Source organism: Rhodamnia argentea, chromosome 5 (genome assembly GCF_020921035.1).
Source record: "Rhodamnia argentea isolate NSW1041297 chromosome 5, ASM2092103v1, whole genome shotgun sequence".
NCBI classification, from domain to species: Eukaryota; Viridiplantae; Streptophyta; class Magnoliopsida; order Myrtales; family Myrtaceae; genus Rhodamnia; species Rhodamnia argentea.
The window spans coordinates 8,050,821-8,064,458 of NC_063154.1; the positions used below are offsets into that span (position 1 = coordinate 8,050,821).

The 13,638-nt window shown below is 41.8% G+C and overlaps 1 protein-coding gene across 2 annotated transcripts; it reads right to left on the reverse strand.

Moving 5' to 3' along the window:
- Nucleotides 1–3,578: 3,578 nt before the first annotated feature.
- Nucleotides 3,579–8,552, reverse strand: LOC115740046 (homeobox-leucine zipper protein HOX3). Of its 2 annotated transcripts, none has more exons than XM_030673410.2 (4): nt 8,374–8,552; nt 7,568–7,755; nt 7,368–7,447; nt 3,579–4,258 (listed from the first exon to the last, which is right to left on the reverse strand). In XM_030673410.2, the coding sequence occupies exons 1-4, from the start codon at nt 8,459–8,461 to the stop codon at nt 3,943–3,945; spliced, it is 672 nt and encodes a 223-aa protein (XP_030529270.1). In that variant the 5' UTR covers nt 8,462–8,552; the 3' UTR covers nt 3,579–3,942. The 2 variants fall into 2 exon arrangements, with proteins under 2 accessions (XP_030529270.1, XP_048135213.1); XM_048279256.1 differs by lacking the exon at nt 8,374–8,552 and adding an exon at nt 8,107–8,276.
- Between the last annotated feature and the right edge of the window lie 5,086 nt (nt 8,553–13,638).

Here is a 13,638-nt window from a genome sequence, read left to right on the forward strand (position 1 = left end):
ACTTGACCCGCTTTAGTTTGGTTGTGTTGGCTCCAAGTTTCTATTCACTATTCATGACCTTAACCAGCTTTTGACTACATTGTTTGTGACGCCATTCTAGGTGGGAATTCAGCTTCGGAAAAGTGTGTGAGCCATCCCATCATGATGTACCTTTGGGTTGGAACTTGGCTCGAACTCTATCCCAGCTCCAAAAAAAAAAAAAAAATGGTGCCCATCTCGGGCAGACGACGACAGTAACTCGACTCGTTTGCACCCCAGCATCCAACGGAATCGGTCACTTTCGGACACGGTACATCCTTTAGGTTTTCGTCGCATGAAATGAAGAAGGAGTTCCGTCGGCAAGTGCGTCGGGGAGTTCAGCAATCGATTAAGGAAATACTACAGCTTCTAATACACCAAGTATCTTCGTGTTATATGCTATCACCGATTCGCAAGTTGAATTGCTCCAAATTAAGTACGTCTAATAACCGTTTCCCAAACTATTAAGGTGGACGTTTGTTTTGCGAAAGATAAATAAAAAAATTATAGCTTGTATCGTCCATAAAAATGAACTAACGGAAAAAAAATTTCATTGCGCGCGAAGACATTTAGGTATGAATTGTTATCGACAATGAAAAGATTTTTCCATCGCCTAATTATTTCAGGCGAAACGAGATTATTTTTAGGAAAGTATTTTTTAAATTATCTATTTCTTGTGAAGCAAACCAGCTAGTTCGGGGAGAATTGATAGTATGAATGGGTCCCACAAGAGGGAAATCGCTTCACCTCTTCACCTAATTGTTTTTGGACTTATCAAAGATCGGATGCTTATAATATCATGTCCTAAGTTTATGAAATTGAAAGGTGTTGTCCTAGCAATAATACAAATAATACACGGGTCCCTTTCATACACCAAAAAAAAAAAAAAATCTCTCTTCGCGTCACCTTGTCTCCAATCGGACACGTGTAGCACAGACGAAAGAACAAACACCTACCCGTTTCTGCCGGAACCTTGACCCGCTATTTCACATTATTTGACCCGATTAAAGTTTCGGTTTGTTTTGCTAAAATTGAATGACTTATAAAAAGTATTTCTTACTAGATAAAAAAAAAAGTATTTCTTAGAAATAATCGCTTGTATCGCTTAAAATAATTAATTAATGAAGATATTTTCAATATCGATAATACTCAATATCTAAACATTTTCGTGGATCGTGAAAAGATTTTTCGCTTATTCATTTTCATAAGTAACATTAGCGATTTTTTTTGGAAAGATGTTTCACAAATTATTCATTTTTCGCGAAATAAACGTAAACTTGAAAGAACGATTTTTCCTTTTGGTAGTAAGCGACAATATCCAAATTTTAACAATAGCCCGGTGGATTTATCTAGCTAGGGTCAGATCAAAACTGCTTGTTGATCAATGTCTAATCAATGTCTTTCACTCTATCGAAGCTCAACATCTTCGACCATGTAGGTAGAATTCGGGTTTTGCCCCGTGCTTGATGTAATTCCTCATATATGTCTCCGGTAAAGCTCGCTTTCTCGATACAAGCACGTTCGATGTGAATGGTAAGATCCCCCCCGCCCCAAAAAAAGGGAGGACTTTGAAAAAGAAAAGAGAGCTGTAGGCCGAAACAAGAAAAGAGCAGCTTAGTCTTTGACTTTCTCTTTGCACTTTTTACCCTCCAAGGTAAAAACACCAGTTCTACCTTGTGACACCTCAGACATCTCAAGTGACTGTTAGAAAAAGCTTAAACTTATAGGAAAACATATAATACCTGTTATCCGGCAACGCGTGAAATTTAACTAATGGAGGTCGACCCACATGTGCGGACAACACCGGCTCGATACCGTATTAGAAAGTCCACCCCATAAACTTAAACCGATAGGTGGAGGGAGACCACATGAATATAAAGAGTATGTAAAACCCGTTGTCAGACAACCGGTTCGATACCATATTAAAAAGTCCACCCCATAAGTTTAAGCCGATAGGTGGAGGAAGACCATATAAATACAAAGAGCATATAAGACCCGTTATCGGGCGATATGAGACAAGAACTTCAACAGTGACAAGTAGCAAACATAACGCTATGGCAATAGCCAATTGATTTTTCTCCTTATCTACTTTTACCTTTTTTTCGTGTTTCATTTAGACTTAGATCTTACGGCAAACGAACTATACAATGTTTAGTATGCAATATAAGAAAGCTATTTTGCATAATCAAAGTAGATAATTGGTTGTGTAACAACTTTTTCGTGACTATAAGACTAACGATCTGTTTTGGGCTACAAAAAATCAATAGCACTTAATTAAAAATCATTTTGGGGTCCGTGCTTTTAAGAATTTGTGGCTCACAAGATATTTTTATTCTCACAATCCCTCGAAGACTGTTATGTTAGCAAAACCCATTAAAGTAATTGCTGCATCAATCTCTCTCTTTTTCTGAGTTTCCATGCTTGGACAATGTAAGAAAAGATAGGAGGAGTGCATGTGGGGGGGATCCAAAAATGGAGGTGAAATGTGTCGGCCCATTGGGCCATGGCCAAACCATCACAAGCCCATTTCACCAAGGCCCCCCTAACCCCAAAATAGCATCCACAAATTTCTCACGCCTACTTATTAACAATCATATCTGCACATAGTTTTATGGCTAAGAACTGAATAAAATAAAATAAAATTCACGGTTAGTCCTTACCAACGTTGTTAAAAACAATCATATATATTTAATGTCCCGCTCGGGTCGATATCGAGATAGTTCACACGAAAAATATCGCGGCATGTGAAGTGGGGGTTCCATGTACGCTCTTGTTAGCGGGTCGTTGTTGTGGTAGTTCTACGCTGACCGAGCAAAATGCAAAATCTCGGGCTAATGCCACAAATTAGCATTAAGTCAAACATGCGTCATCCAAAGTTTCACATGATTAATCACTAATTCGCTAGATCTTGGCTGGCGATTCGGCCGACAAATAATTTGATCGAAAGTGGACCCTTTTATATCACCTCAATATCCCAGACATTAGTCAATCCTGGTCGGACCACGGATTGAGTTCGCATGTAATCAAAGACTAATCTACTTAGATAGCCGAACAACCGGGTCGGTCGAAGGAGCGTCGCATGTGATTACGGAGTTGACTAAAACTAATCGTGCCTTGGACAAGATCAAGCGCAAAAAAATAATAATAATAATAAAGAGAGGAAACAAAATCATTTTTAATCCTGTCATTTTCTGTAGTTGTTCCATACAAAATTGCAGGTGCTTCATGAATGATGGGAATGATCCGACTAGGCTAGGCAGGATATTCTATGTACCGTCCCACTGGCTATGACTAGACATATATGGTTATGTTATGATAAGCAACGAAAATATAGGATCGAGAGTGAAGAAACGGCACGAGAAATTTACGTGGTTAAGGGCCGCTACACAGGCCGAGGAGGAGGAGGAGGAGGAGGAGGAGATTCATTTGGCGAGCATTCGGAGCATAATGAAAAAGGAAGAACTCTCAAAACCCTAGCTCCCGAATACACTCCATCTCTCGCGCTTTCAAAGATAGTATAAATCGAATCAGAAAAAGTACCAAACAACCTCATGAAGAACTTTTAATAGGGTCACTTCGAAATTTATCGGATCGCGTCGATAAATTGATCCCGGCATGCAAAATATTCAGAGTCATAAGTTAGCAGATCATCATATGACTTCTACATTAGCAAGAAAACACCATCTTCCTCCTCCAAAATTTCGCTGAACATATATGTCATATATGATGTGATGAGTTCCAACTTGCATCATCATCTCTCTCGCTCTCTCCAAGCTTAATCAACGATGTCTTAAAACATTTGTTAAGCCCATCCCCAACCCAAGTGAGAGCGAATCGGTTAAATTATGTCCCCCAAAACCTAACTATCCACAACTCTATGCAACAATGTAAAAATTGTTATGTATTTATTTTCACCCTTCTACGCTAGCAAGCGGCGGATGGCTGCCTCGACTGAAGTGTGGGCCCTGACTGTTGTGACGCTTTGGGCGGCCTCGAGGTGGCGGAAGGGGCGGAGGTGGCGGTGGGGGCGGTGGAGCTGACGCGCTCGCAGCAAGGGCACATGGTGAGGGTGGAGGCCGGGAGGGGCTGGCATGTGTGGGGGGAGATGATGGTGGGCGGGCCCACTTTGAGGGCGCGGAGCTCCTCCACCTCCCTCTGGAGCCGCCGGTTCTGCTCCGTCAGCGATCCGAACCACCTCTTCAGGTACTCACACTCCATCTCCGTTTGCTTCAACTTGCTCCTGCGTAGGGTCCCAAGTAGTTTTTTCTTCCATCGTTATACAAAATTTCATGAGATCACCATCGACTATAGTCAATCATAAATGAAAATTTAGGCTATCAATAATCAAGTCGATCTATGCATTTGACCAAACAAACAATCAGTGAACAAACTTTTATGACCTCCATGTCATTTATCATTACTACGAAAGTTCGAATCCTGATATATCATGTAGTTCTTGTACTACCATGATGAAATATTATCATTGTGGACCCGAGTTCAGGTAAGACTTTGCAATTACGACTCGATGTAAAACCAATCTGGCGATGCAGGTGAATATGAACATTCAAAGGATAATAAAATGCATACATTGCGACGTACTCGTGAGTAGATTTCAAGTATATACGCACCGTATCGCGTACGTTTGCATACCAGATACGGAAATTCCAATATAAATACATAGAGAGAAACATCTCTGTCATAAACATGAAGAACCATGGAGGATCCGCATGATATCTATCTGCACTTGCACAAGTCTCACCATTTTTTTCCCTAGACATACTTACTCGAAAATGTCCCAAGGCCAAAACATATTATATCTCCATTATAAACAGGTCCCTACTACCCTGTCCAGAACCTGGACGCACGATGATGATAGTTTCCAAACGAGGCAGACAGACAGACAGGCGGATGAACCCAGGATACATCTTACCAGAAAAGATGACCTAGTTATTGCACCACACGTGGGAATGAGCCGTCACACGTATATTAGGGTTTAAAGAGGAGAGAGAGAGAAGAATAAGAAGAGGAGGAGGAGGAGGAGAGAGAAAGTGCGTGCATGGCGAGTCAAACTGGCATTCGATGATGAGAAGAAGAGCACACGAGGACGACGACAACACATGGAAATCTCTGCCAAAAAAAAAAGACATCCCTTCCCGCCCACCCTCCCTCCGTCCGCCATTATTAATGTCGCCCTCTCTCTCTCTCTCTCTCTCTCTCTCTCTTCTCTCTCTCTCTTCTCTACTATAAACAAATTGGCGTTGCACTGCCATTTTCAGACAACCATCATGGCCGATGTTTCGCAAAAGCCGATCTCCTGTCTCACGAGATGATCACATCATTAACTGTTCATAAATATCCTCACCTACTTATGATTTCGGTTTGCTTCTCTCTTCCCTTTTTTTGTTTTTTGTGTTGGGGGTGTGTGTCGTCTTTCGAGAACCATGCAACCGTCACTTTTGTTGACCCCGACACTTCGGATTTAAAAAATGCATCGAAACTCTCTTTGCATAATAACTTCGTTTACACAGCACAACTTTTGTTCGTATATGTTTTTTTTCCTGTTTCTCTCTTCGAATCCGTACATGTAGAACAACCCTCTTCTTCTTGTTTTCTTGCTCCAGAACTCAGAACAACCGGACAAAATCCAAGTTTTCCCAAGGTTCTGAGAGGGTCATGAGGCTCCAGGGTTTCGAGAACAAAGACGAGAATAAGAAAAATGATAAGTCAATCAAGACGAAACCCATGTCTTAATCGAGCGGAATATATGTAAATACACATGTAATTCATGAAACTTTTGACAAAAAAAATGATTTTTTTATGTTAACCCCCCCATCTGTGAAAAAAAGAAAAATCACTTATGCAGTCTTAAAATGAAAATATAAATCTATACTTATGGAAGGAATTTATTTTAGTAGAACTTAACCAAGAACCTAAGGATAATTTTCGAAGGGAGAAGGGATCTACAGCCAAATTTGGGACCTATAGTTTTCCAGATAAAAGAGGTGTGAGAATATCAGGCAAATCTTGAAGAAAACTGAAAAAACAATCTGCCAAATATGCCTTCATCAATCTTTTTTTTCCCAATTAGGGAGAGCTATCTTTAAAATAAATATACAACAAGATATACCGTACGGTACCGTTTCATAAAAATTAATATGCTAAGGTAGACATTAACATGATAGACTCTCGCATGGAGGGAGCCAAACATAACATACTCTCGTTTAAAATCGAATTTTCAATTCGGCGCATCGCTTGATATACACACTTTGTAAATCGACATTAGTATATCTTTGTTTCCAAAATTATATATATATATACCCAGAGAGACTTGCCACCCAAGAAGTTGAAGTACATCCTATAGGTACGACTTTTCTTCCTCACCTCGTGACTTCACCGCTCAAATAAATAAAAATTCATATGAACGGACGAACACAAAACTCAGTCAACGGATCATCGGTTTCACCTTCCTTTCTCCCTCCTCGAACAGAGAGAGATAAAAGTTAGAGAGAGAGAGAGAGGGGAGGAGTTACATACAGCCTAACGTCCTTATTGCAATTTTTAAGGATCGTTTTGAATATTTGCAGAGGGAACAGAAGGGCGAGTAAATGCAAAAGCAGGTTAACGCAGCGCACAGCAGAGCTTGGGAAAAACCAGAAACGGGGAAAAAAAGATGAGATGAAATTATTAATGAGGGTTGACCAAGTTCGAAGCTTTTGTTTACGTAAGGATCATACACAAGCGCTTCGCTCATTCCGTTGATCGATCCAATGGTCCCATCCCCTCGTCTTTCGCTCCGTATTTACTCTCGACATCGACCGGAACAGCCCTCCCACTTCACCATCATCGAATCACAGACGGTTTCTGGGTTCCTCCAACCTTTTTGACGTTTCTTGCCATTTTCGTTTGGATTGAGGGAGAGGAGGGGATCGCTTTCTGTCGTTAAAAGGTGTACGTTTTTTCTACGGGGTAGAATCCGATTCAGATTACACAGACGGGAGCACCACTTTGTGACGATAAATAATATCCTGTCAACGTTCTTGATATCCTGACCACTTTTGGTCCCAACCACCAGCACCACCAATTCTCAAACCCCCCCAAAACCCAAAATAGAAAAAGGATATTTAAGAAAACGAAGCGTTTTGCAGACACCCATTCGTTAAAAATCGGTGATCAGATTGTAAAAATCTCGTCTTTGACCGCCTTTATCTCTCTGTGTGTACTTATCAGTAGCTAGATTTTTGTAAAGGGTTTTGTTTTTGGTTCGCTAATTCACGTGTGCACGACGCTTGTTTTCGATTACGTACATAACTTGTAGAAAAGATCGCTGTACATAGAAGAGAAATACGAACCTGGCCCTACGGTTTTGGAACCACACTTCGACCTGGCGCGGCCGGAGCTTCAGTTGCGTTGCCAAGGCCTCCTTTTGCTTCTGCGAAACCACAACGCCACTACATAAAATCACGCATGCGTCTACGATGTTCTTGATAACATCAGGTAATGGCGATGATGATGATGCGCATGACCAAAAGAAAGTCGATGATGTTCTTACAGGGTTGAGAGTGTGGTTCTGCCGGAAGCTCTCCTCGAGGAGGCGAGATTGCTCTTTGGTGAGGCGGAGCTTCTTGCGAGGAGGGCCGCCGTGGCTGCTCTCTTCCTCGTCCTCCATCCCTCCTCCGCTCATCGTCATCCATTCCTCCTCGCCCCCCGACGGCACTTGGTTTATGTCCAAGTCCCTCACTGCATCGTCACCCAACATCCGTTAATTCTCAGTTGGTGATTTTTTTCTTTTTCGGTTGAATTGATTTTATCCGACCGTTGCAGCCCGATGATCTAAACATATTACGCTGTTTGGTTCAATATCTAAATACTGTAGACGCAAAACGAAACCGTAGTAGCACCGATGAAGCACGACCAAAGTGCACCGAATCCATCATAATCCGGCGAATCTCGACATGTTTATAGCGATGAAGATGCAGAAAAAGGAAAAAGGAGAAGAAGAAAACTAGGGCTAAGCAATGATCAAAATAACAGTTTAAGATACATCGACACCTAAAGAAGGAAACATATTTCAAGGAAGTGAATAAGCACCCATAAAGGAATTTCTTCTTCGTTTCACATGGAAATTCCGCGATCATGCTTTATTTGCGTGGAAACTACTTCCCGATGAATATATCGCTCTCTTAGAGCCTAAAAAAGCAATAAAATCTATGATCAAATTGAGACTAAACTCGAAGAAGAAGAAGAAGAAAGGACAGTATCACTGCTGCTGCTTTTTTGGCTTTTTACAGAGTTCTTTTCAGACAAAAAAAAGGGAAGAGCTGAGAAGATGATCCTCTGAAATTGAGCGATGCGTACCAGTTGAAGGAAGAGGAGGAGAGGAAGAGAAGCCCGGAACAGACATGGTCAACTCCAGGCATGAAGGGCTTCTGGGCAAATCTCCCATGGATGTCAAATGTTTCAGAGGACGAAGAAGGAGGAGGAGAGAGGATTTTATGACAAAAGGTCGATCTTTTGGAAGGCAAAAGGTAAAGTGAAGTCCGTCCGAGAGAGAGAGAGAGAGAAAAGATGAAAATGGAAGAAAAGCGGAGGGTCAAAAGGTCAAATAAATAGAGCGAGAAAGAAAAACGAAAAAAGAAAAAAGACAAACACGTTTCTCAATATTAATAAAAAGGAAAAAAGGGTTTCGTTTTTGCTCTTTTCTTTTCTTTTATTTCGGGTTTCTGCTGTTGTGGGCTTTGGGAGTCAGGGTAGGGTTTTTTTCCCGAACTTTGACCGCGGTCGTGAGGTCAAAGGGGAGGGGTCCGACCCGCCCGACGACCGCCACGTGTCCGACCGATGGGGTGGGAGGTTTTCTGGCTTTGTTTTTTCCTTCCTTCCTTCCTTCTTCCATTATTATCATTAAAAGACTCAAAAAAACCAAGGAAAAAGGAGGAAAAAAAAAGGAAAGGGAGGTGGTGTTGATGTTCATGAAGTCTCTGGCGGGGGTTGTCGGTTCGAAAGGTCAGCTTGTGAAATGATTGGGAACACAGACTAACTTCTACTGTGGCCAACCCCTTCTTCTTCCTCCTCAAGAAATCATATGAATTTCTTTTTTTTTTGTCTCCTCTTTGTTTTTTATTGCTGCCGCAGAGCTCGAGATTTCATTCCCTGCCCTGCCCTGCCCTGCCCCACCGACCTCGGCCTCCTTCTTGGACTGCTTCGATATACTTGTTAAGCACACTTCAACGGAAGAAAAAATACACGTCGTTCCTAATTATGAATTGTGCATATCTCGAGTGTAATCGATGAATTAGGAATCGCGATACTTCCTTGTTCAGCCGTTCAGCATGTGTCCTTATAAAGCGCTTCGAAACGAAATCTCGTCTCGTTTCATATGATGCGATGAACCGCAAGTGGGTATGCGTTCCGATATTTAATAAGAGTACGTCCCGTTGCTGATGTCGATTTTGCAGGCCGGTCTTAATATGTGCGGAATAGTGTGAATCCATCTCGGGGCGTATGAAATATTAGCTTATCGACTATGTAGTTCTTGATTCATTTGTCTAACAGATGGAAAGGAAGATGTTAAGATAATTTTATTAGACCCCCCCTTTTGAGTACAAGCAAAGTTTAGAGCAATGTACATACTGACCTCTATTCATTTTCAGGACTTGCAAAACTAAACCTAGACATATATCACCCGCTTGAAAAGCGCTTATATGTACACAAGTTTTGAGTTTGGCTCGGTGGCTAAGGAACGGACTCGTATATGCAGGTAGAAGTACACGACATTGTCCCTTCCTTAAACGAAAGGATTCCGTGTTCGGACCGCCCCGGCCATCGAGATCTTTCAACCCCGCGCTTCACTCGATTCGTCTCGGGGGCAATGGAATAGTCCATTGCTTCGAGACTTTACCTTATTTAAGATCACTTTCTCATTATTAACAAACGGGGTAGATCTTGTTCAAGATCGGATACGCTGGTTTGTCTTTCGGTTCTCATCAAAAATTCTTCGATCCCCTCCCACAAAATTCACTCGCTTTTGACCGTGGAAAGGAGATAAAAAGAGAGAGGTGGTGGGGCGGGAAAAGAGTCTTTGGCGTGTGAAGATAAGGAGGCAATAAATGCAATTTTACCTGCTCACGGGCACGAAGAGGGGGGAGCTGCAACGCCTCTCTTTAACTTCGATGCTGGAGAAGAAGAAGACGACATAAAATTTCTAGGGTTCCATTTTTTGGACGAATGTCATTTATATGCTCTGTGGATTCTTCATTAAACTTGATGTGCCACTAATAGAAAGAGAGAAAAGAAAAGAAAAGGGAAAAAAAAGAGAATTAATCGTGGCTGAGATTCATGTCGGTTGTTAATTATGTGACGGTACCAACATGGGATCCACATGATCAGAGGATATGATGGAGCCGGTCCACATGAACTGGTTCATGAAAGTCTTCGACTAGCATGACGCTGTCATAAATGGAGATTTACGTCGTATACCGAGCAGTCGTGGTCGCAAGGACCGATCTAGAGACTCTTCTTAGTGAGGAAAATTTTTACCAATGACTAGTTTAATTATTGGAATAGTACTCTTACCATTTTAAAAGCTAACATTTGTGTACGTTTTGTTCGACTATATTATTTAGGTTTTCCTCATTCCGAAATTGTTTATTTATTAAGCTTTATCAATCTCTTTTCCTCTGGCTACTAAGATGTTTCGGTTCGCCTCGAGCTGCCTTACGATACCTTGTACAGCTTGGCCCCGTAGCAGAGTACAATATTGACGATCTAACAAGTATGGAACTTCGGTGAATTGTGTGGGGTTGGCAAATTGAATGAAGAAACTTACTAATGACACAATTCTATATTTTTTAAGAAATTTTTAAGGGTTTCTCTTAGTAAAAGATTATTGAGCATAACTAAAAATTCATAACCTAATTGTTTCTTGATCTGACGTGACATAATTAAGAGTTCTAGAAAACTTATTAGGAAGCAATATTTAACATGACTCTTTCACGGGTACGCATTGCTCAGAACTGTGAGACAAAAGGAAATAATTGAGATGCAATTAGATCATACAACACGCACTTATATAGAAACCTATAATGCAATCGCTCCATAAAGAGCACAAGCAGGGCAATTATAGCTCAACAAATCAAGATTTGAATTTCGCGACAGCTGCATGTCGATTACATCTCACGCGATGCCGGCCCCCAGCCCCGACGGAGTTGTTTCCACCGCCGCGGCACGTCATCGTGACAAGAAGATAACCTCACCTCATTCAAAACACACTACTTTTTGCAAAAACCGTCCCCACCAACTTTGGCATGAGTTCACTTAGGGTTAGGGCTACAACCAAATCATGGTACTGTCGAATTCTGAATGTGGAAAGCTTTCGAGTTCATGCACAGGCTTGACTATAATGTCCGAATGCTGAGACTTTTGTGAGCAACCGTATCGTGCTATGTGCACCCTTGCCCCCCCTTTTATAAATTCGGATGAATCCACTCACTATTGAACAAGGACTCGTGTCGCCCTGTTAGGGGTGAGCAAGACGGATCGCCCGGCTCTCGACTACAGATGTAACCGGATAGATTATTTTTTATTTATTTTTTATATTTCTTGAATGTAAACCTAATAATCCATTAGTTATTATTATTATTTTGGTTTCTTAAATGTAAGCATAAATTTAATTAATACAGCAAAATTAAAGTCTGTATTGGTCCCCTTACAAATAATTTCCGGTTTCATTGGACCGGTAGGGGATCAGTTTCGGGACCATCCCATCCCAAAAACTGGAAACTGGTCATTCCGGTGCCGTTTCCGGTTCATGGACGGGATCAAACAGGATCGGGAGCCGATCACACCCTGCGCCCTATGATGCCTTTCTTCTTGGCCACAAATGTTTTCAGTGGAGCATATCATGACGGTCAGTGACATGGTAGACTTTAGAAATGTGTTGCGGTTGGAATATATGATAAGGTTCAAAAATAGGAAAGAGGGTGGATGAAAGGCACCGTTTCTAGGTTGCATTAGATGGCTTCGCTTCTTATTCTACTTTTTTGGCGTTTGTCTTTTACCTTTTGGACATTCGACGGACAGCACTGTCTTTCTTTTCTTGTTCTTTTCCTTCTCGTATTTTCTCTCTCTCTCTCTTTCTCGAGAGATAACACTCAGGGAATTCACATGGATCAGGTGTACGATTTTCTCGGGAAAATCGGCAAGTACTTGGTTGGACCATTGGAACATCTCATCGTACTTCACGATAAAAACGAAGTTTTGCACGATTATCATTTTCTGGGTCTCCCCAAGAAAGAAAAAAAATAATGGAAATTTAGGTGCAAAATCCAGAAGAAGTCAACCTCAGCAAAGGCACAAGGCACGGCACAAGTCCTCCTTCTACACGGCACCGTCGATACACGGCGCAATTCATCGTTTCAATTCGTCAAATATGGCATCCATACATGGGGGTAACGCACGCCTATAAACGCCCCCCATACAAAGTACTTGCCGCGCCAAATCGTGTGCCCATGACATCGATCGTCTCGATCGACCGATCGATCTTTCTTTTTTCGAGTGATTTCGAATCGTGGGTTCGGAACGGGAACCCGCGATTCGGGCCGTTAAGACATTAGGAGTCGGATCTGCGAGATCTATGAGATCGGTATCGAAAGTAGGACCGGCGTTATTATTCCACAAATGATTTATGAATTTTAGTCTAAGGTGTAATGTCATCCATAAACTTTTAATTTGAGCAATGCGACCTATGAATTTTGGTCCAATGTCTAATGTCGTCTCCAAACTTTTAAACATTTTTCGGATAGTTTAAGGATCACATCGAACGTTTATCAATAATTCGGGAATCGCATTACTCAAATTAAAAATTTAGAAACTACGTGATATATCGAACTAAAATTCAGAAATTCGACCAAAAAAAAAATAAAATTCAGAAATCACTCTCCTCGAGATAGTCGAAGGCTAATTTTACATAGAAAACCTAGTTCATCTTCTCTGTTTTTTTTTTTTTTATAAATTCCCAAAGATGTTTTAATAAATTGTGGGAAGCGTGCGGGGAGGGGGAGGCGTGGGGGCCCAGGGCGATGATTAGGCAGCGGACAAAAGGGAAGGAACAAGGCGCAAAGGGTGGGGACCGCAGTTGATGATTGGGTAGGGAACCGAGGTGGGCCCCGCCTGTCTGCTTGTCTTCCCGTGAATTGCTGATGGCGTTTCCATCAACATTCTCATCTTTTTGCACAACACCAACATGATCATCCACTCCTGTGATATCAAACCCAGAATAATTTTATTTTCAACGACGAGACGAGACGAGAAGAGACGAGACAGCCTGCTTTAAAAAGGGGTTAAATTCCGAAACAACACTTAGATCGCGTCACGGGGATTAGAATAAAGGGCTCAAATCGGATCGCGTAGGGTCTAATGCAACATCTTTATATCGCTCGGCGACGTTATTCGTTGGCCTCGTCGAAAGTCCGATATGAAATTGTTTCGGCAATAGTCGATCGAAAAGAGTTGAGCACACATAAACCAATCGAAAAGTCGTATCGAAGGATCGGGTGGCAAGGGCGAGCCTCAACCGATGCCGACAAGGTCGACAAGGTCGGCCCTGGCCTCTGGTTGGTCGTCGAC